This window comes from Periplaneta americana, chromosome 11 (genome assembly GCF_040183065.1).
Source record: "Periplaneta americana isolate PAMFEO1 chromosome 11, P.americana_PAMFEO1_priV1, whole genome shotgun sequence".
Taxonomy (NCBI): Eukaryota; Metazoa; Arthropoda; class Insecta; order Blattodea; family Blattidae; genus Periplaneta; species Periplaneta americana.
The window spans coordinates 86,171,918-86,197,278 of record NC_091127.1 but is presented as its reverse complement, the minus strand read 5'-3'; the positions used below and the strand labels follow the sequence as shown (position 1 = coordinate 86,197,278).

The 25,361-nt window shown below is 35.0% G+C and overlaps 1 protein-coding gene across 6 annotated transcripts in view; it reads left to right on the top strand.

Moving 5' to 3' along the window:
* LOC138709175 (zinc finger protein basonuclin-2-like) overlaps nucleotides 1-25,361 on the top strand; it is an 893,892-nt gene that overhangs the window by 716,168 nt on the left and 152,363 nt on the right. Inside the window, exon 1 of one of the 6 annotated variants that reach the window (XM_069839739.1) lies at nucleotides 10,348-10,688. The exons of the other annotated variants lie outside the window; for them this stretch is intronic. Coding sequence (XP_069695840.1) covers nucleotides 10,631-10,688 — 58 coding nt within the window. The 5' untranslated portion in view covers nucleotides 10,348-10,630. Of the gene's footprint in view, nucleotides 1-10,347; nucleotides 10,689-25,361 lie in introns of those variants that run through there. 6 annotated transcript variants of the gene reach the window in all.

Here is a 25,361-nt window from a genome sequence, read left to right as displayed (position 1 = left end):
TAAATCGCTGTGTTGTGAAATGTAGACCTATATGAAACATAAGCTTACTGTTGTACACTTTGATTCAAATTTCTGTGTTGACTTTTAGTTTTATTTTTGCGGGTACCATGTTTTTTAAGCATAACTCACCAACGAAGGAATTTTTTGAGCTGTCTTCGTGGTGTTATAGGGCAGTTATTTATTTTCTCAATCCTGTTAATGTCTCATGGGTGAAACATGGTGTCTGTGTGCTGTTGTCTCAATTTCTAGGATCAGTTTTGTCCTTCCCCTTCTTCGCGTGTTTAGCGGCTATTTTCTCTACAAACAACTTTCATCTTCCTTCAGTATTCGACATCTCCCTGCTCCTTAGTCTATTCTCTCGCATGTTCACTATTCTCCTCCTCCTCCTCCTCCTCCTACTTCTTCTTCTTTCTGGGAGTTTTATAAGGTGTGTTTATATTTCCAGCGTGTGACATGATACACTGAGGCAGGCACGAAACACGATATATAATTCTGTGTTGCATTTACCTTATGAGATCCTGCGTTGTGGTTCAATTGGCAGTGATCTGCCTCAAATACACCTGACTCGGGTTCGATTTCCGGAAGAAAAGTATCTGTGTCCGTTGCATACGGACATGTTATGCGTACTTTGTTCTGCGTTTTATCTATGTTGTTGTCTTAAGAACTGAATCTGTGCTAACCACATAGTCTTAAAGTCTCACTACTTGTGTATGTAGGCCTATATCGTTAATTAAGAATCTGAACAAGCAAGTTCAGCGGGATGAAATGTAGACTATTCAATCTAATAACATTAGCATTGATTATGAAGCATGTTGTGGATTATGGATTAAGGAAGATTTAATCACGGATAGCAATCAGAACAGAAACAATGTTCCAAGAATAATGCCCAATCAATAAGATAATTAGGTAATTAGCAAGGGACTACCGGTCTTTTACAAGGTATGTAATAAAATTAGTGGGTTAGTTGAGGTGATATCTAAGCGACGTGAGGCCGAGGGATATGTGAAAATATTTCATTATTTAAGATCCTCGGCCTCCCTTCTCACATACTTTGTAAAAGACCGGCGCTCTCTTGCTAATTATCGATAATTCAAAATGTAACGAATATAAAATAAGGAGATACTTATCAAATGGTTACAAACATTTCATATAATACATCAGACCATTAGGAAGATTAGATAAGCTAATAGTTAATAATCCCCAAGTTTCCTTTAACAGAAGATTTACTATTTTACTATTTTAAACATGATTCAAATTTAAACAAATACAAATATGACAATAACTTACATAGGTCTAATACCAATTACAAGCCTTCATGTTAGAAAACCTTTAAATCTTTACAATGATGTATTGTAAGATTTTCATGTTATTTTGAAACAATATGAATAATAACATATTATGGGTACTAGCGTCGTGCATTACAGACACTGTGTTCGATTCAAGTTTGTCGAGCATGGCGAAGTTCGATATTCGCCGATGTTCGCTCTGCAGAAGGTGACCTGTCGTATTTGTTCCACCTTGTTATAAAAATATTCGCTGTCCTCTACTCATGCTTTAACCGCTTAAGGATTTTAGCACAGATCTTGCGATTAGTTTTTCATATAAAAAATAAGATAAAGTTTTTAATGTCTTGGTTGTCTCATGTTCGAACATTGGAGGATACTAATGGGTACACCAGTATAATGAGCAGACATCCGCAAGAATTAATCTTTCTAGAATTTTAAATAACGTAACTGAAATAAATAACAACAAATAAAAGCTGCTCATTTAAACCAGGTTGTAACCCACGCTAAACCAGCGCACAAAGGATTACCTTACAACAGTTTCTGATGTAATTTTACAAAAAAAAAAAAAAAAAAAAAAAAAGTTTGAGGTATATCTTAACCGTGTCCTAAGTTGGCGACAAGGTAAGTGCGACCAGAGCGGAAACCTTACAAAGTCAAATTTCCTGTCCTGTCAACAGTTAAAATAACGAAGATAAGTACATGCACACCGTTACAGTTGTTATGTTTATAATTTTTTGCTGCAATGGCAAGGCCTTAAGTTACAGTTGTTCTCTCCGACTACACTCCATGAGCGTGACTCATAGATCTGACTTGTGCCGAGAAGCATAGACCACTTAGTGCGTCAGAAACTATCCAGAGTGCACCACAGATGATGGATCTACATTACATTCGCAATAAATGATGATGATGATGATGGTGATGATGATGATGATGGAGAATTGCCGGGATGTCACAGGGCAACTGGAGAAAACTTCTGTATTGCTTGCTCAACACAAGTTATAAATTCAGAGTGCATCGACCGGGAATTGAACTTGGATCCCAGCGCCTTAACACTGAGTCAGCTGGTGATTATAAATTAAATATAAATGGGCTGGATAAAAAAAGTGCGCCGTGTCATCCAATACGTCAAACGTAGATCTAATAATAACGGACAAAAAGACGTGTCCTTGCGAATAGCCTTGTTGTAATTGCGTATACAGACATAAAGGAGAAACGTTATAAATAAAGATGCTGAACATATTTGTAAATGTGACGATTTGATGATTGAAACGGATGTGTAACAGTAAAGCGAAAATCACAGACCTAATGTGTGATAATACCAGTGAACACAACCATACCTAGAGAGTGAAAACATTTCGCTGTAAACAGCATATTCTAAGAGAATATCTAACTCAAAGTAGTATTTTCATTACAGCAATCATTACTATTAAGTTAGGATCTCTTACAGTGTTGCAATACTAGGCTTACAAATTATTCAGACGATTATGGTAACTGCTCCAATTAGGCTAAGGTATGTACTTTGACGCTATGGAAAGGCTATGGATCGTGCGTTCGAATCCCGGTTAAATCATCGAAGTCTGTCCGTTGTTAATATGACGTTCTTTGTTGTGTCCTGCTCACCTCACGCCACAAAAAAAGATATGGTTTATTTAACGACGCTCGCAACTGCAGAGGTTATATCAGCGTCGCCGGTGTGCCGTAATTTTGTTCCGCAGGAGTTCTTTTACATGCCAGTAAATCTACTAATATGAGCCTGTCGCATTTAAGCACACTTAAATGCCATCGACGTGGGCCGGAATCGAACCCGCAACCTCGAGCACAGAAGGCGAGCTCTATACCAACTACGCTACCGAGGCCGATTCTCACGCCACAAGATTTCTGCCCTTTGTGGGTAGACCTATGTCTAAGGTACGGTTGCAAGAAATGTTTCTGAAGTACGCTAGGGCCCAAAACGCTGTGGAGCTATTGTTGTATGAATGGATGCAGATTATTCATTTGTAATTGTTTTAAAGACATATCGGAGAAACTAACGTCACAGATTTGGAAAGAAAGATACATATTTTTCGGGAATTGCGCGCATAATACCTAATGTCTGATTTAAAATAGGTGCCGTAGGCATGTACAGTTTCCCTGGAAAAGGATGAGACGATTGAATATTCCTAAGTCATGATCGGAGACCAGAGCACTGATACACAAGATAACGAATATTGAGTTACTTAAATTCAGGCTATTTGGTTTGTTACTAGCATCGTTCCGAAATTCACTTCAAAAACTGCAAAAAATATGATAATATTACGTAAATAAAAGATAAATGTATACATAAATCGTGTAGTTAAATCGACAATGGACCTTCATGACTAGATCGACACTCCGCACAGAAAGAAAAGCTTTCATGTCGTTTCAATAGCTCAGACGGTAAGACTTCTGCGTGTTGTGTAGAAGAGTCCGAGTTCGATTCTTAGTCTACACAACGATTTTTTTGTCTAAATAACGTTGAAATAGCTAAGTAACGTTGAAATAGGGTTTTACAAAGTCCTGAGATTAAGTGTTAATGATCGCAAACAATACAAAATTACAAATTATAATATTATAAACGTTAATCTAATGAATGCATTTATACACACACAAATACAATGTAAATGCATATATATTAAAAAACTAACAATTAAAATGAAATTAAAAATATACATATAATAATAGACAAACTTTTACAAAGGTTTAGAGTCCTTAGCCTATGTCATTTGTTGAGTAATTATTACAATATTTTATTAATAGCTTTCCCATATGTGTAAGAAATGCACTCGCACAAAACAATTTTTGTTAAAAGTATGGCTTTGGATTATTTCATTCTCACCCCTTCAGTTAATTTTAACTATTTTATCTACGTGTGTGCAATAGTGTTTAATTTAATGTGCATTCAATTTTATTCATGTTATGATTGAATGAAAAAGCACTGTTGCAGTTATTGACTAATTACATAGGCTATATTAATACTAATTATTAACTGCATCTGTTAAGTAACCAATTGCAGTATCTTTTGCAAAATCTTGAATGTTTAAGTTGTCAATATTTCTGTACTATATACTATAATACGTTAAAATAATTTGGGATCCTCTACTTTATAATCATTGGTTTTAATGAACAAATATTTTCTTTCTTAGGATATCTACAAGTTTAAATTTAATAATATTCCGAATAAGTTTAATTGCATTATCTGAATTTTGTACTTTTCTATTCAAATATATTCTATTTCCCTCTTTCATATTTTTTTATAAATCACACTGTACTTCTTGCAGTATTTAAGAACATGAGGATCATTACATTGCAACTCATTACATATAGATTCTTCTTTTTAATACATGAGATGTTGAAGTCCCTGCGTTATCTACATGTTTTTACTTTTGAATTTTTTCACAATATTGAGTGGAGAACATCCACTGAAGTGATTATGAAATTAAGTGAATAATGCAATACATTTACTTTTAATATCAGTAGTACCAGTATCTATATGTTTTTCCAAGATTCATTTTGTATACATAAATGTAAATAATCACTAGATACAGCATTTACGATCCTTTCTTAGTTTTTAAATTAATATTTTGAAATTGTTCAGTGACATTGGAAACACATAGGATTTGTTTATCATGGTCAGACAAGCCATTGATTATAGGTTCTGTCGAATAGGAATTCAGTCTAATTCTGTGTACAAAACATTTATCAATGGCTGTGCTACTTCAGCTTGTATGCTGTGGGAAAATGACTCTGCGACTAAGGTTTTCAGTTTCAAGGAGTGAATTTAATTTACTTTTACGGAAAAGTTCCGAGTGATAATCTATGTTTATGTCACTACAGATCACAAATTCCATATGAGATTTCTAAAGTATTTTCTTTACAAATTCAATGTTGGCTATAAATATTAATAAATAATGTAAGAAATATGAATGATTGTAGTTAGAAGTCTGATTTACATTATAAAAAGCAAGAAGTTACATTCCTCCGCAAGATTCGAACTTTCGATTATGGTTTTGTCGTCCAACGCACAACCACGGACCTATTCAATGCTTATGTTAATAACCTACAATTTAGCTGTAGCAATGTGGTGTCATAACTTGGGGTTTGTTTACTTAATGTAATTAGACTTAATTTGATTAGTTTCGCAACAATTGGACTTCCTGTTATATCCTGTTATTTAGATATTTAATTTAGGGTTGATTTATTAACTCTTACTATGCAAGATGCCTGTTATTTCAATAATTCTATATCACGTTAAATAGTCATTGTCTACACTAAAGTATTATCGTCATCCCTTATTTCTCATCGTAATGGCGAACCGACGTGACATGAGACAGCGAGTTATAGCTCTAGTTGAGGCTGGATATGGGGCTAGATCTGCTGGCCGTTTGGTCGGTGTTCCTGGAAGTACAGCCGTGAGGTGGATTCATCGTTACCAAAATTTAGGGGAGGTCGAAAATCGCCCTATTCCTGGGCGTCCGCGGATTTCTTCATTGGAAGAGGATGCTGTCTTATTCGAGACAGTTCGACAGGACCCTTTTCTGACTGCTAACGAAATAAGAGCAGCATCTAACTTTCCCGGCTCTTCACAGACTGTGATCAGCAGGTTGAGGAACCGCGGTATTAGGAGCCGGAGGGCTGCGCAAATGGAAATATTGGGGGAAGCACAAGCTGTCGACCATCTTGCCTTCGCTACCAATCGAGTGGATTTCGATTGGAGAAATGTAATTTTCTCCGACGAAACAACCATCTCGAGTGATTACGAAGGTCCTGTCCATGTCTATCGTGATGATGGTCTCCCACATGACCAGCGCTATGTGCACCGACGTGAAAGATCGGGGCACTTTAGCATATCGTGTTAGGGGTGTTATAGAACGCATCGATGGCCGGTTTAATGCGGGAACTTACGAGCACATTCTGGAAAATATATTCCTTCCCTCCGCCCGAGAACGTTTTCCCGAAGAAACATTGCTGTTCGAGTAGGATAACCATCCCGTGCACTATGCTGCAAGCATTCAAAGATGGTTTGAAAGGAGACCCGAGATCGAAATCGTTAATTGGCCTCCGACGTCACCTGATTTGAATGTCATAGAAAATTTATGGGCGGAATTGAAAAAGAGAAGGATAGCCACTTATGCCCACCGACGCCTTTGAAATCGAGACGAATTGTGGGATTAAGTTGTTGACACCTGGGAAGATCTCACCGGGGATCAGAACTTATTCCACAATCTCGTGACATCCATGCCGGATCGACTTAGAGCTGTAATAGAAGCTGATGGCATGTGGACAAGATTTTAATTTAACAGGTCTCTTTTTGTTTCTTATGATTTTTGTTTGAGGAAGAATACTTTTAACTTCCAAGAAAGATTTTTTTTTTTTTTTTTGACGAGGTTCAGCCCAGTTGTAAGACCCAGAAATTGGGCATAAATTATTCCGTATTTTTCGACAAATTAGACAGTCTAGGAACTCTGAACAAATTAATTACACCTCAATAAAAAAAGTTTTACCCGGGATCGAACACGAGACGTTTCGGTTATACAGTGGAACCGACACGCTACTATATGAGCTACCGAGACAAGACAGTGACAGCAGCAGTCCAGAATGTAGATCCCTTAGCAGGCATTTGCCATTCGGTACAGTGAAGCAATGATATTTTGTGACTCGAGCTATGTTGTGAAATCCTGGCCTTAAATGTCAGTCTTCTTCGTGATCCTTATTCTGGTCCTTGTCCTTGTTGTGATCCTTGTAACAATTCTTGTACTATTTGTCGTGGTATGTATCGTTACGTCGATATCGAGTGAACCGCGCTGTAGAACTTTAACTTCCGACGACCAAGAATCGTCTCATTGTTTTTCAGGGTAACTGTACATAGACCTATTCTATTATTTATCAAGGGTCGTCTGTATGATTTCCTAAACAAGTACTCGAACTCAAAAGATAATCTATATATATAAATTAATGGTATGTTGTAAATTCATAACAACAATAGGCCTAAGCCTACTATTCTTAGTAGGTCTAGTAATTACATAATAGACCTAATGATGATGATAATAGTAATAATAATAATAATAATAATAATAATAATAATAATAATAATAATAATAATAATAAGTCGCGAACGATAGTTTACTACACTTTTTCGTTATGGCATAATGAATGAATGAATGAATGAATGAATGAATGAATGAATGAATGAATGAATGAATGAATGAATGAATGAAGCCACTGTGTCCCATGAAGGGCTAGGGCCTCCTACAGGAGGGGAAGCTCGGTTGGTGTGGTTTACATGATGAGCTATTTTACGTGAACAATATTTACATTCACATTCACTATGTGAGATACACTAGAATTTGTCAAATTTTAGATCTTCATCATAGGGAATTATATTGAATGCAGTAAAATACTATAAATTATATATAAATTACTGAATTTCGTAAGAGAAAAATTAAATAATCTTCTGTGCATATCTACATAAAAGTGCCCGAAGAATCCAAAGGTCCCTTAAAAGAACCTCTCAATTTTACTTGTATTCTGAGCAGTGTCATAGCGGAAAATTAATTCTTTTCTAACCCCGTTACTAAAACGAGACTCCCATTAAACGCGATCAACATAACTAACACTCTATATAAAACACACAAAGAAAATGTAGAAATAAACATATCCTATTACCCTTTGTTGTATGGGACTAAAATCGGATACATTTTAACCGTATCCCCCAAGCCTTGCTGCTGTTAATGTAGCTAAAGAGTTCAATCTATATGTTATATGACAGATAGAAGCAATGAGTGTAAGTTAATCACACGATGGCACGAAAAGACAGGCCAATGCGTTAATAACCGCTTTAATCCCGCTGCCGATGTGGAATCAAATGTGTAAACACATCGAGAATAAATACTCCCGCGGGTGAGATCACTCGCTATATATTTTGTATACGTTTCAAGTTTCTACATGTTGACTCTCTACAGTTGTGGCACTGTACACTTCAACAGATTCTCATTTATTTTATTGCTATAATAGAGTGAGATCAATGATTGTCAAAAACAAGTAGGAATAAGAAATTATGATACGCGACTTATGGGATCAGTCAGGGCTGTTGAAATATCCGAAACTTTATTGAAAATAGATTCACATAAAATAAAAACACGAAGGAATGAGCTACAGTAGGCCTACTTATATAGGCTAAAATTCACTATTGCTTTCGTAATGTAGAATAAGGTTAGTTTTCACAAATAGAGACAAAATTAATGTGTAGACTTCACAAAACTTGTGAATAAATTGAGTAGTTTTTCTCAGTTTTGTTAAATTTGATATTCATAATAATTTATTTATCCTCTCGAATAGTCTAGACACATCTAAGTAGCCATTGGCAGTGAAGACAGATTAAGAGAGTGATATAATAATAATAATAATAATAATAATCATCATCATCATCATCCACTTATCCGTGGCGCTATAGCCGGTGGGGGGTTTAGACCGACCAGCCGGCTGCTGGCCTCACGCCCACATGCCGAAGCAGAAGTGGACGATCATCCAACCAGAATGGAGGTATCGTTTAGTTAGCACGGCGCGGGACTTAAGAGAGATATACGTAAATATATTTATTGAATGCTCTTTCAACTGAAGTGGTTATTTATCTTCAGATAATTTTTTTCTTATAGGCTATATATAGAAAACTGAATTTAACTTGAAGCAGGTCTGTTTTAATATTGGCTATTCTTGTATAATTAAAGAAAACTGTTAAATTTAATACAATTTATGATAGGCTAGTTCAAAAAACATCTACATTAAGATTCAAGTATAAATAAATATAAATTATTTAAAAATATGGCATTATACCTAAATGACGATAGGACAGGATAGGCTAAGAAAACTAGAAATAGGGTACAATCTTACATTGGAATCTACCGTGGCTCACTTTCTCGCTACAAATCCCGTGGATTGAAGTTTAATTCCTAGCAGTGAAGTGGAACTCACAAAATCTCCCCCCCTCTCTCTCTCTTTCTTATCTCTAGTATCTTTCCGTTTCTCTCCCCTATATGACACGTTATGTTATCTTAAAAAAGTTATCCTAATCACATAACAGAATCTTTTTCGTTTTCATGTCCGCTAATTATTCAAAATCACCACAAAATTGTGTGCGGAATGGATCAAATCAGTCAATCCTTCATAAATCAGTATAATTCAATGTGGACACGAAGGACGAAGTAGGCCTACCACGTAAGATTAAAAACTATGGAATATAAGAGGCCGGAACGTATTATTATGGCCTCAACCAGTGGCCCAAGATCACTGCTTAGGCCTACCCTTAAGGTTCATCAGCTTCATGGATCGTAATATAAAACTATTATTTATTAGAAATATTAATTTGAGTAACCAATAAATTGTAATTTTTAACTGAAAACGGGAGATGTTTAATTAAATAATTGTAAGCATTTGTTTGAGGGTCTGTTAATAACTGATTTATATATAAAAAGTTATATTACAGCAGTTTAACGGTCTACAGCGATTTGCAGATTTCGTTAAAATTCAACTGATATTTAGGCCTACTTCGCGAACGTCTGAGAACCGATGTGCGGGGTGAACACGGAATGGAAAGCAAAAAATAAATATATTAGAATATATGTAAGTGAAACTGAAGACATTACGTACTTCAGCTGGGTAACGAGCGCGAGGATAGAACCTCAGGTCTTCTATGTAAATAGTAAGCCAGGACGTTTAATCACTTGGATCGCTCGTCTCTCCGTTGTGACGATAACGAGCGGATAATAACACCACAAACGAAAAATCTGTTAATACTCGAAACGTGAACCAGGACAAAGAGCGAAACTTGTGCGCGTGAGAAACCTGCAACAGTGAAGCAGGGAGAGACAATCACGATTCCGAGTCTACCTGTGAGTCCGCCTGGCGCGACGCTTGCAGGGAACACCATGTATGCGGCTCATGGAAGGAGGCGGGGTCCGCGGCCAGGTTGTTCTGGGGGTCTACTGAGGGAATAAATCAGCTCCAGCAGCGGGGGCCCACTCGACAGCCACCGGGCGAGCGAGCAGCCATCCTCCGGGCCTTCGGTCACCACCTGGCGGCGAGCCGGCGACCTTCGGTTCCCCAAAACATCATCATCTCTCTCTCACCACGCTCACCCAATCACATCCAAGATAATTCAGACAATAGCAGGTCGAGGATGCGGCTAGCTTCTTCTGCTTTCTACGGACTATAAACCTCGCCGTAAGAAAGTATCACTTGTTAGGACTGTCAGCTTACATGTGCACGGGATAGTGTTGGCATTTGTTTTGGGAACTGAAACGCTTGTGCTAGTGGTGGCAGCACAATACGACATGACAGGAGAAGATCGTTGCCAGAGGAAAATGGATCTTGAGGAATTGGAAAGAGAAGGTAAGAAAGTGTTTTATATTATTTGGAAGTCATCGACTAAAGAGGAAAAAAGTTGAGTAGAAAATTATCAACTTATATTATGAAGGAAGAAAACTACCATCTACCTGTGTTGTGCAGAAACAGAAATAGTACTCTACGGTGTGAAGTACTTGCTACAACTTTCCGATAATCAAACTAAAACTTTGATCTTAACTGCACGTAATTATTCAGTTTCGAATGAAAGTGTTTTTGTAAATAACAATAATGTGTCTGAAACTAAAGAATTATCTTCTACTAGTTGGCTATTCCGAATGAACGATTTTATAGGGTCAGTAAAGCTGGTAATACTTTATTAAATTCAATAAAATGTGTACAAGAATGAAATTATTGTGTTACAGATACAGTGCGTTTGTCGTGAAAGAAGTGCTGTGCGTCATTCAATTTAAATATGAAACAGTGTGTACTTCCGTTTAAAAATGTAATAATATTACCGGTAGTGTAAAATATAATCCGTAGTACGAAAATTGGAAGCGTATCATGGATATTTTTCAAAAAACGTCTTCTCACGCACATGTTTATCAACTTACAATGGAAGTGTGCTGGTGGAAAAACCGAAATAATAATTTTGTATTTCTGTATTTTATAGTAGGTCTCCAATAAATCATTTTATGGCGATTTTTCTGCATTTTGCTAAGGCGATCTCTCGTATCAGCTCTTCAGTAAAAGAGGATAGGTCTATTGATATATTCCTTAAAATATAAGCTTATAATCACATTATCACATGAATTTTCTATAATAATAATAATAATAACAATAATAATAATAATAATATGCTGAAAGAAAATCAATAGAACGTAGATGTGACTGAAAATATGCAAAACAAGTTGAAACAAATTAAATAAAATCCATTCTATTGTAACATAAATAACAAGTAGCCTGTAACACCAAAAAACTATCGGTCTGAGGGAGTGAAAACTGGGCAAAAGCCTATCAGTGTTACGAAAATATTCAGTGTAATAGACTTAACAGATAGGTCTATAAGTTATCTTGAGCAAAATGCAGAAAAATAATCATTCCTAACGTACATTATATTAATACATGTTAGAGCAATGATGATAATAGACCCCCAATAGACTAGTGAATAATAATAATAATAATAATAATAATAATCCGCTTATTCTAGTGTGATATTTTTGAACATATTATTGATTGACATGAACATAGAACATACTCGGACAATAAATTATGTGGTATTATTAAACAGTGTTAGACAAAATCGATTAGCGAAACTATGTCTGAACTTCTCCGCTATAATAAATAGCCACAGCGTAATTGTTGTACAGAAATAATAAATTATTAGTCAGAAAATACTTCTATAATTATAGTTTTACGTTTACTTACATAAAAAGACCCTATTTCCTTTGTATTCCGATATTAGTGCAAAAGCGATTTTAGTAATGTTGTAAAAGAAGTACTCATAGGCCTATGCGACTAATGAAATCTAGATAGCCTATGAAGTTTATGAAGTTATGTTCGTGTCGTGTGACGAAAAAGCAACCTATATTCTTTATTCCTTCTACATTATTTTATTGTATTAAGTTACATGTTTTAGTTATGTCATTAATAATACAAAATAATGAAACGAGTAAACCGTATTTGTTGCTAAATATAGACAGCGTAACCTAATCTGTAAATACCTTTAATAAGATATTCATTTTAAATGACAAAAGACAAGAAAAAATAATCAATTGTCGAAAAATAAATTTTCAGAATATAAGAAAATAGAAAAGGTAATCGTACAAGCTTCGAACTGCAAATCCCAAGCCAGAGAAATATGTCAATGACTACCTAGTTGGAGATATATAATGCATTATTATTATTATTATTATTATTATTATTATTATTATTATTATTATTATTATTATTATTACAAATAATTGTTACTAAGATTAGGTTACTAGCGTAGTTAGCGTAGCCTATATGGTAGGCACTTAACTCATTTCGGATTTCTATTCAGAACTGTACGATACTTAAGTTCCTTATCTCCTAATCAAGAAAAATGTTTGCAAGCGTACATAGTTGTGCAATTAAGAATCAGTCAAGCACAAGTCCTTTATGGTAATTTCAGAACTTGAGCAAAACGAACCTCTAGAACATAAATTAATTTCATATGCTGCATAATTAAAAACGTGCTTACACTGTAAAACAACATAGAAGTTTATTATTATTATTATTATTATTATTATTATTATTATTATTATTATTATTATTATTATTATTATTATTACTATTATTAAAATCAGGAATAATAATGTCCTTTACTGCGCATTTCTGAATATAAATGAAGTGAATTCGGGTTCTGTTTCTTCCGTTTATCTTGTATTAGGCTTATCTCGAAGCACTGTCATTGTACCTTGCTTGCTGAATACTTGACCAGATATTTGGGAATATCAAATGGTAGTTCATACTCCTCACAGAAATGAGGATGAGTATCATCCGAGAACCCAAATTCTTAGAGTTTGATGTTAATAGACTCATAATAATACCTATATTAAATTATTATTATTATTATTATTATTATTATTATTATTATTATTATTATTATTATTATTATTATTATTATTATTTAGGCCTATTACTACTACTAGGTACTAAACAAATAAAATGACCAAATAAGACATGCTAAAATCTTTTAAAATCTTTATCTATCTGTCAATCAGTGTAGCTATATAAGCCGTATTGAGTAAAAGTAACATACATTTACTTTACTAATACGCATAAAAGTACAGAAAATTTATTATCTTATGTAGCCGAAGAATACGATTAAACTATGTTATATAAAGGTTAGGCCTATTCCAAATTTTCGCTGAAGTTCTGAACAGGAAGAACGGTAACTCAAAGCAGGTGTTGTGTTAAGTTGTGTGCTATTAATAACAGGGTTTGTTACAGCGTTTCTTGATCTTAGATATTAATTGTTATCTGCAAAGTTTAATTACAATTGTGTATCACTCCCCTCCGAACAAAATAACAGGCTAGTGTTAAACTTCATGTTCCTATCCGTAAGTGATAATATGCAACAACGAAAGAAAATCATAGGTTTGACAAGAACGAATATAGTTTCAGCCAGGACTACTATATTAGCTTATAACTAGACCTACGTAATTTAAATAGGCATAGGGCTAATATAATTTTATATTTGATAAAAAAATATTCTGTTTCTTCTGAATCATCTTACCACAGGTCAATCTTGGAGTAGTTCAGTAATTTCGTACACCCTAAAACATTCTCTCTTTGTTTTAAGTCTCTGTTTTTCATTATAAATGTTTCGGTAAATTCCTTAATTGATTATGGAGAAAACTCGGTTTGATGTAGCCTACATAAAATATTGTGATATTAAAATTTATATCATGTTTTGAATGCCTGTGTCACAATTTTAAAGATTCTTTATCAATTGAAATAATTAAAAAACTTAATATATTACGATATTATAAAAAATCTTAATTTAAATGGAAAACTTACAGTGACAGTAAACTTTACCTATTTCATTTATTCAAAGAAAAATGCTGAAAAATAAATAGACCTAATTGAGAAAATAGTGATAGAGGCGCATACCGGATCTTTAGATAGATCTACAATGCACATTCCATTTAAAAATGTCTGCCAGGAACTTTAAAAAGGACGGAACAGGTGAATTGCTACCAATTTCTAATAAACAAAGACTTGGAAGTATATTAATGAAAAACTAAATTTTTTGTCCAAATTCCTCAAAGTTCAGTTATAACCATTCTTTAAAAATACTGATTGTTACGTTGCAGCTATTAAGCTGTTGCTGTGGAACAGTAAAGGAACATACTAAGACAAAGAAATTAGGCCATAATATAAATATTTAACCTTCGTGCTTAAATCACGATAGGTCAAATCCTGTAGGACTGTATTAAACAATGATCTTACACGAGGTGTAACAAGAAGTCACAACCACCGATGTTGATCGAGAATCTCAGCAAGCATATAGCAGCAAATAGCCTAGTATGAATACCTTGTTAATAATGATGATGATGATGATAATAATAATAATAATAATAATAATAATAATAATAATAATAATAATAATATAAACTTATTAACGCTGGAAAGCATCTAAAATAGGCTATGCTCATCTTAAGTATAGTTGAATCGAATCGAACGTAACGTGTGAATGATGAGATTTAGTCAATTATTATTAGTATGTCACTTAGTCTAGCAGCACTGTAACATACAACCTGTCAACACTATTAGGACAGGCAAACATATATGGAAATACAAGATAATTCATTATTTGAAATTGTACTCATTTTCTTGAAAAGTTTCGTAAGAAAGAAATCTGAAATCACACTCTTCGAAACTGCTTAATAATAATAATAATAATAATAATAATAATAATAATAATAATAATAATAATAATAATAATAATAATAATCCGAAGCACGGCAGCCCATGAAGGGCCATGACCGACCAGCCGGTTATGGCCTCACGTCCGCATGCCGAAGCAGAGGTGAACGATTATCCAACGAAAATGGAGGTATCGTGTGGTTAGCACGATGATCTCCAGCCGTTATAGCTGGCTTTCGTACTCGGATTTCGCTACCTATCGTAGCTCCCTAAGTGCATCACGATGCTGGGTGAGCACAGGTACCAGACACTGGTCGAAATTTCATGAGAAAATTTCTTCCCCATGAGGCTCGAACCAGCGCGCATTCCGTAACGCGAGTCCTAGGCAGGATGCCTTAAACTACGACGCTACGGCGCAGGACTTCGAATCTGCTTCTAATGAATAAATATAATCTGGAGTGAATCTTCAATAAACCAAAGGCAAAACGCGTTTCTCGATAATCAAAGGAACTGTAATAATAAGTAGGCCTACAATAACACCAGAATACATTGGAAGAACTTTGCAAACAATTGTAAAACCTTATTCAAAATTGGAGAAATTATATGCTATGTTTTCCCAATTAGGTATGTATTATAGGCCTAAGTTATGTAGTGAGACATATTATAGTAGGTATTAAGAAATTTAAAATTAGTTTTAGCTGTTTTCATTGGAATAACCTCATGGAATAAACATTTCTGCACTGATCGTATCTGTTGTGGTGGTTGCAAAGTCTATGGAAGTCAGACTTTGCAACCACCATTTGGAAGACGTTTCAGATGAACTATTTCTCCCACCAACTTATCAGGAGGAGCTATTAGGTCCACATGTCTAATAATAATTGTTACGATTAATTAATAGTTGGCCAACGGCCGAGTTGCACTCATTAGCAAAAGTCATGGCAGATAACATTTCAAATTATTCTATGATATCGTTATGTCAATATACTTGCGTCAAACATTACTAAAGCCTTGGTTTTTCTGAACCGACGCACAAATCCGGACTACACAAGAGATAGTGAATAACCATTCGCAGTTATAGAAACTTGTCACTATCTCTCGTGTAGTCCGGATTTGTGCGAGGCGGACCATGCACATCGCACGTCGCTTGTCGGTTCAGAAAAACCAAGGCTTTAGTGAGTCAAAATTGTGTATATTATTCATCCTTAGAATAAAAATCGAGGTTATTTACAACCTAACTGGATTCAGGTTAAACATAATATCTTTTCCATCTACACACACTACCTGACTTCAATGTCACAGTCAAAGCTCAGTCTTCTTCTAAGATGTCACTCTGCATCAGAATGATAACGGACAATCATCCATTCCGTAGGCAGGATTCGAATCAAAGACCTTATCATTTACCCTTAAGCCGTTGCACGTACCTTGTGGCTGTTCTTCTGGTTTGTAGTAAATGGATAAGAAATTAGGGCACATGTAGCATGTCTATCCTTTTCATTCATAAAGAAGAGTTTCTGGCTTAGATTTTTCTGCTAATTCATTCCAACGGCCGAGTCGCACTCATTAGCAAAAATCATGGCAGATAACATTTCAAATTATTCTATGATATCGTTAGGTCAATATGCTTGCGTCAAACATTACTAAAGCCTTTGTTTTTCTGAACCGAAGCATACGACGAGCGAGGTGCGAGGCCCGCCACTTATTGTCATAATAACAACTGTATAACTAGGCTAATATCTAATTGCTAAGAAATTGTTTTGAAATTTTACAGTGTCATAGTAAAAAGGTATGATGTCTTGTGACATTTAAATATAATTTGCAGATGCGTATTTCACGTATTTCTCCATTCTGGTTCAGGTGGAGCGTTCTAGCACGGGCACGTTTTTAATCCTGAACAGAAAAGTGTAAATTTAAGTAGGGCAGACAAGCGACGGTCCCATGCTAACCACATGGTCAGGGAATCTAACTAACTACGAAAGACTGCTGTTGGTCATAAACTTTATAAGAGTGAGAACGGAACATTTGAAAATAATTTATGATTATGCAAAATGTTACAGTAAAATTTTTATAAACATATATGAAATTTCCACCCTCTATTATTCTGCATATTATGGAGTAAGTCAGTCCTTGCCATAACAGTTAGACTAAAGCAGTAGGCTATCTCTTTTAGAAAGTAAAGTAGGCCTACTTAAGACATTAGATAGCCTATATGACTAAAACTGCTTCTCAATTTACAAGTTTACTGCTATTAGGAATCGTTTCGTTTATAAACTACAAAACATTGCACTTTTAAAAGAGAGAGAGAAATACATTATTTATTATTAATCAGTCTTTTGTTCATAACGGATAACTCTGTCTTTCGGGTTTCAAATGGAAATAATTAGGCCTATATCTGCTTGATTATTTCCAATTTCCATCGTTCCGGCTACCTAATAGGCCCTACTTCCTGCGTTGTTCCTTTAGTCGCCTTTCCGCGACCATTCAGACAATTGTTTTCACAATTTTTTTTTTGCGTCATTACTTTTACCTGGCTATACCAAAATGGCTGCCGTTTCTTCGTATTTTCAACGTTATCCATATCGATTACGGTATTGAACTTTTACAGTTTCGTCTATTCTGTCATTTTGCGCTCTAGAAGTTTTAGATATAGTCTACTCCTGCCGATCTTCTTAACAAGTGCATTTCTATGGTTATTAACTTATTAATGTTTCACTTTGATGTCCGTAAAATTTGTTACATTTCAAACACGTGAGGGCAATTTTATTACGTAATAAAAAAAAAATTCAATTCTGTAGACTCCTTTTCAATGTATTTTTATTTCATAGAATGTATTGCATGACAATAACAATTTTACAATTTCATAACAATCATCTCTTATAGGGAATTGAACAGTGAAGGAATACGTAGCTAGATATCTCAATAGAGGTAACGCAATCATTTTACGTTATTAGCTAGTACATCAGGCGTGTAGCCTATACTAGGACATTTCTCCCAACTGCAGTACAAAACCTGAAGGAAAAAAATTAACTTTTAACTCTAAAGCTATAGCAGGCATAAGCTTATAAGAAGCTAACCCTTGTTGTTTTTGTTAATAATAATAATAATAATAATAATAATAATAATAATAATAATGACGACGATACATGCAATTTGTTGTCTTCAACCCTATATAATTAGACCTAAGCCTTACCTTATTTATTTCGTCGGTTTACAAGCAAAACACATTGTCAAAAATATTATTTCTGAGAAAAAGGCGTTTGAAAGTTCTTGAAAAACTGATTACTCAAGATAACTTATATTCTTTTAGTAAGTTGTTTCGCTTTATTTCATTTTCCAATTCTAAGTTTATACACATACGTACACTATGCACATTATATACGCTTTTTCCTCAGAAGTAATATTTTTGACTTAATGTGTTTTGCTTGTAAATCGACGGTTTGTTAGAAAGAAAATTGCGATTTTCTCCATAATCATAATTTTCTTGTATTTAAAGCCGCAATAAGAATGTTATAGTTCTTATTAGATCTGTCAAACACTCTGAATCCCACAGTAATCCTATTACGGCCATTGAAGGACAGTTCATCGAGTTTCGACTGATAACGGAGTCTACAGATACCCGGGGCTTATATTCGGGAACTAATAGGCTTAATAGTGCGGGATAATGGTATGTGCTGGCTTGCTGAAGCTTTTCGAAACTAGGCTGACAAAATATTATTGGTTAATTCTCGTGAGCGAGCCCAACGAACGAGGTTGCAACTTAATTGACTTGTTGGTCCCCTGACCACGTGACTATTTGCAAGCAAAACCTCCCCCTCTCAACCCCTTCGCCGACATATGAGTCTCTTCTCCCTTCGGGCTTGTTGGGGACCGGAGTATGCCCTATACCTCATTCTCTCATTGCTCCGGAATTTCCGGTTGCCTGGCTCCCTGCCAGTTACAGCTGCTCCGGGAGTTTGACTTTTTTAAAAATTGATTTATTGGGAAGTGCCTCTGGGCCTAAAGGCTTGGGCTTTGACTATATTTTTTTCACTTGGTGGCTTCTGGGATGTAAATTAGCTTTCTGCTCCATCTCCCTTTTTTTTACGGATATCTCTCCCCGGCCTCCGGAGTATGAGGTAGCAAACAGTAAAATCAGCTTCAATTATTGGCCCGGAAGATGACGGTGGTATGTCGAACGGGTTTCTGGGCGCATTCTATTGTGATGCGATCAGCAATCCGAGGGAAGCTTGTGATAATATTAGTCGGTCGACAGGGCAGATCGGCCCAGCATAAACAGAGAGCGACGAGCGTCCGCGTCCGCACGACACTGGCACCGGCATTTTTAATGAATCTGCATTAATGCCAAGTGTCCCTGCTCCCTGTGGCCTATTACCTCCGAATTGAGTGAACGGATTTGCTGCTAAGCTTCCATATTCGAGAGTGTAGGCTACTCTGATTGCTCACGGACAGCAATGGAGCAACGAAGGAATTAAATTTGCAGACGAACTAAAACAACCAACTTAAGTGAGGTTTAAGTATGATTTATTGTTACCTCTTCTTATTCCTGGCCAGTGAAACTATTCAGTTAAAGATGAGCATGCGCAGGTGTTCAGTTCCTTCAAGAGGAGATTCTGTAGAAGGATAGAAGTTGTTTCGTACAATACAATGTCTTGACAGTTTCGATAGATTCTGTGCTAACCTTAGTGATATGTGACTAAGAAAACCAATTACAATTCGTACAATCTAACTTTTCATGCTTCAATTTCGGCTCACTAACATTACGAACTTCTTCTATATTATTCATTACTATTTATTATTATTATTATTATTATTATTATTAGTAATAGTAGTAGTAGTATTACTATTATTATTCTTCTTATTATCATCATTAGTATAATAATAATAATAACAATAATTTATTATATCATATTGTGTTGCATTATTAACTTATTGTATTAGTAGACTCATAAACTACGGACGAATGTAACTTATGTAGAGATAAATATAACAATAAATTACTTTATTTTAAAACAATTTCACCGATTTTCGATCTAAGTTATTTCAATAATATTCCATTCGTAATCCATCCCATGCTCTTTTCATTGTACGCTGTTTTCTTATGATTATCTTGAGCTCTTTTTTATGTCGCTGTCATTGTCTCTTTTTATTCAACTTTATTAATTTCAGTATATTTTTCTAGCTCTCCATTCATGGTTGAATGATAAAAATTGTGTGATTGAACTTTTCATTTAGTTCCATTGAATATTTTCATAAAACTTCATCTTTGTTTCAAGTTCAACATCCCTTGATGTCACGAAATATAAATAAAATGCTCTACAAGTACACACCCAATCATATTACTGTTATGAATATCAATCAGAATATATTTTTTTTTAAGTTTAATGAAGCTGTAAACTGCACAGGATATGGGAGATGCGGTTCTGTGGCATGGCCGGCACTATCTCCTGACTTGAATCCTTTGGATTTCTATTTTTGGGGACGGTTAAAAAACATCGTCTATCAAGATCATCCCACAACAAGAGATGACATAAAACAGCGACTCCGGGAGACCTACCAGTCACTTTACCACGCCGAAGTGTTAGGAGTCACTGACAGTGTTAGAAGAAGAGTACGAGTATGTGCTACTCAGAACGGCAGACAGTTTGACCATTTGTAAAAATTAATGGAATTGTCCAGTCTTTCAGTGACATGTCAACATTAATTGTCTCGTTTACATTTTCGTCTTGTAACATTTCTCAATATTAATGGCATTGTCTTTTGGTACGTTTTCTCATTGACAGAATAGGAATTGATAGAAACGTTTCTCAAGAAAGTTTCTTGTTTTCAAGAACTCTAGCAAATGTTACCCTATTTGACACCGACTCCCGTTTGAAATTTTAAAGTGATACGCCACTGTTCCTACTTCCTGTTAAGATTGATTGATGAAATGAAGCTCAAGTGAAAGTTCACATATGGTTTAGTTATAAATATTTATTCTCGAAAATTTTAATGAACTAGTTTCCGAAATAAATAACTTACGGGTGGTCCGAATCACCCATTGTCTTTTCGTATGTTTTCTCATTGAAAAAGTAGGAATTAATAAAAACGTTTCCTATGAAAGTTCTTTGTTTTGAAGAGCTCTATAAAATGGAAGCTATTAACCCTACTCCCATTTGAAATTTTAAAGTGATACGCCACTGACCCTACTTCCTGTTAGAGCTGTTTCATGAAATCAAGCTCAAGTAAAAGTTCACGAGTGCTTTAGTTATATATATTTTTGTCTCGAAAATTTTAATGCACTATTTTCCTAAATAAATTACTGTTACGGTGATCTGAATTACTCTGTATTATGCTCTAACCTCGTCACGGTATCGTGCTAAATAAACTGTGTCCCTAGGCTGAACACTAATCAAGTATTAATTTACGAAATATCTGACAAACTTGCATAACGTACGGCCAACTGAAATACCTTCATTGCTGTACGGATTATGACATCAGTTGTGCTACTTAATTATACATTAAACATCTCTGTACTCTACCTTACTGAGGCAGATGACAGACTAATTCTGGCGACATTCTTAAGTGAATGCAAGTGTCACAAAGCATTGCATAAATTGAGCAGACTATGCAAGGTCTCGGTGCTGTGTGCACTTTCCTTATAAAAGCCGAAGCGAGACGTCACAATTTTTCACTGCGGTTGATGAACTGAAACACAAGACTTCAATTAGCATATCTTGGAAAATATTTCTTAAACTGTGGACGGCGCCTGTAATACAGGTAGAACTGTCTCTGGCGTGACAAATCAGTGGAAGTTATTTTTATTTGTTGTGGGCTACCATGTAGTTATTATGGCAATAAAGGAAGAAAATCCGTTGTATATAGGAGGGGAAAGTGAAGAAAAGAAAGAAGAGAAGGAGAAAAAAGAGAGGGATAGAAGAAAGAAAAAAGAATGAGACAAATAATCAAAAAGGGATAAAATAAAGATGGAAAGAAAAAATAGCATTAAAATTAGGAAAATAGTAAAAATAAATAAATAAAAAATAATAGTTATATAAATAAATAAATAAATAAATAAATAAATAAGGAAAATGAGAAAAATGTAAAAAAGATAGGGAAGATGAAAAGGAAACCAAAATAAGCAAAAAATAAAATAAGAAATAGACTATAAAATAAATCACGGAAAAGGAGAAACACAGGAAAACGCAGTGAAACAATCGAAGAGAAAGAAATTAATTAAATGAAATTTAATGACAATTAATAACAAAAAATGTAGAGACGAATAGCGGAACCTATTGAGCGAGGAAATATGAAATTAATAAAAAACCTTTATTAAACACAATATGTAGGCTTACAACTGTCGGCCATTTTTTATTTGTTCTAGAGGCCTGGCTCAGGACCTCGCAGAGTGAGGGTAATTGGTGGAATGATAATGATGGTGAGAGGAAACAAGTGAGCATCGAGGAAAACAACTGACGCTCACTTTGACCACCACAAATCCCATCAAAATCCAGAAGGGGATCGAACACAGGTCGCCACGGTGAAAGACAGAGGGACTATTTGCTCGACCACGAGCGGTATAGTAATGAAATTAATTGAAGGATGAAAATAAATTATAGCCTATTTTAAGTTTTGCTTTTTTTTTACCTATATAAGGGGGAGGGGGGCCCGAAGGCATGCATCGCAGTCTAAGGCTTACTGTGCTTACTACTCCTTACTGTGGGAATGGTTGGTGAAGTCCAAATAGACTTTCTTGTAAGTATAGTGACTCAGCTATGTGGCGCCATCTGTCGACTCAGCCATGTAGGCTCAAGGTCCAGTGAAGTTCCGCTAGAGCGTCATTTCACCGTCCGACAACGTACTACGCCTCCTCAGACTGGTGTCATCTGTGCGGTAGTCACAATACTACATCCAGCTGCACAATGTTAGTAGATACTATTGAAATAATAATAATGAATATTTAAATGGAAAGTGACGGTGGAATGATGGAAGGAAACGGGAAACCCCCTAGAAAAACCCTCAGTAACCTTAGGTTTGTCCATCACAAATACGATTTCGTCAACACTGGGATTTCAACTCTGGTCCCCAGTTCTCCTAAGCCAGTGCTGTGCCAATTGAGCTACCAATGCGGCTAAGTTTTGTGTTAATGGCACAGTTAGAAAATTAAGTGCAAAAAGTCTTATTATTCTTTAATTTCAGTAACTAAACGAACATGGACTAATTTATCAAAGGAATAATAATGACAATTATGCACTATACGTTTTGACTATGCATAAATTATGATATCACCATCTTTCTAAAATAATTATTATAATCCTAAATTTCTTTAGTATAAATATATTTTGTTACAATCAAGGATTACATTTTGGGAAGGTGAATAACGGTTGTGATTTTTTTTGCCGAAAGTAGGCCTATAAGCATTGAAAACAATTGCAATAAATCTAGGTACTGTACCTATTACCAATAGGCCTATACAGAAAATTTGACTCGTATTCGAAATCGGGTATCGCATAAGTAGTTCACTCTGCACTAGAAATAAATAATCTAGTACAGGTCTGGGCGCTAACAACTCAATTGTCACTGCAGACTACCCTTTAACTCCACACTCCACCTTCCCCGGCCAAGACAGTAATGTTTTGGTGCAGTACGAGCAGACAGGAAGATCTGTGACGGATTGTATCAAGCGGGCATCATATCTTTTACGGACTTTCGGCTCTTGCTGGTCGCCTAAAATCCACCACTGATGCACAGTGCCTTAGTGTGTGGACCCATAAGCTGGTGTAATACAAGTATCATTACATTCTGAGACTCGAGTGATTTCCTTAATAGCTGTCGAAGTAATCTTAAATTATGTCCGTTCTCGGGATCATTTGGCAGATAAGGATTTTCGTCCAAAGCACGTTGATGTTTACTAAACAGTCTCCCGGTCCTTAGACAGAAACAATGATTTTGCTTCATATAAAATGTGCTGGAGTCACTGATTCTACAGTTCCGATCCCATTAACAAAACTATCACCCACTCAGCAGTTTTTTAACATAATCTGAAATCCGTAGGCGTTAGGTCTATGCGTTTGTGTTATTTTCCTTTAAGAGATGGCGATAGAAGTTGGTAGGTTGATAGGAAGTGAAACTGGAATATCCTAATAAAATATTCCCTAATACCGGTTTTTTTTTTTTTTTTTTTTGCATCTTACTTATGTAGTTTTCACTTGAATTCCTCAGAACTTGTACCCTAGCCTGCAGCTTAAAAACAAACGTTCAATCTTTTCGAGGTGTATATGCACTAATGTAGACATGTCATACACACAGATATTTATAGCATTTTTTATTTTACGGCTTTTATTAGGTCTATAGGCCTATAAACGTTAATATAATTATATCATCATCAACATAATCGATTATATATTTGTATTATGGGTCTATTCTATTGCCTACGCCCTACAAATCCATCAATATGTGGCCAAACCAACATTTCTTAGAAAGTTCTATGTATCCTTTAATAACTGATTTATAAATATGTTTTTAATTAGGTCTACCTATTGTAAACATCTTATTCGCCTTAATTCTGATATTAAACTAACTACAGGTACTTTTATCTCATAACATGATGAAGTGCATTATATTCGGAAAAGCAGGGGTCCAAACCTGAACTGACCTTTTCGTAGCTTTCCATGACTGGCATCCTTCTCGATCCTAAATTAATTCTTTACCACGACTTCTTGTGTATCATTCTATCGTCTAAGACTTACAGCGTTAATCCTGAAACTTATCCATGAAAGTATCGACTCTGCAAACAGTGCTCTCTGTGGGCATGATGGTGAACCATGGCCTTAAGGGGAAAGCCGGAAATAAAAACAAATAGCCCCTAATAATAATAATAATAATAATAATAATAATAATAATAATAATAATAATAATAATTATTATTATTATTATTATTATTATTATTATTATTATTATTATTATTCTTGAATGTCTGTGATTCTCTTGCATTATTTTACTTTGTCCTAATGCTCTAACAAATTTCATTTAATTTCCTTGAAATCTGATATTTCCTCTTTCTAACGTACAAATTTTAATATAGGAACAGACTTCTACAATTATTTTTGAACAGTAGTCTATTCTTTTTAGTTTTATTTGTGAAAACTCCCTTATAACAATATTTACAAAGCTAATATTTTCACGTTGCCTATTTTATCTGCTTCATTATCACATGATGAAGTGAAACCTAACATTTCATCATCATAATAACTCTTCACTAATATTAGTCTAGTTGGTCCGTTTCAGTAAACAAATAAATATCGCTCGTCTAACGTTCCAGAAGTTTTCACAGTCTTTTTTCTCCTCTCAAAA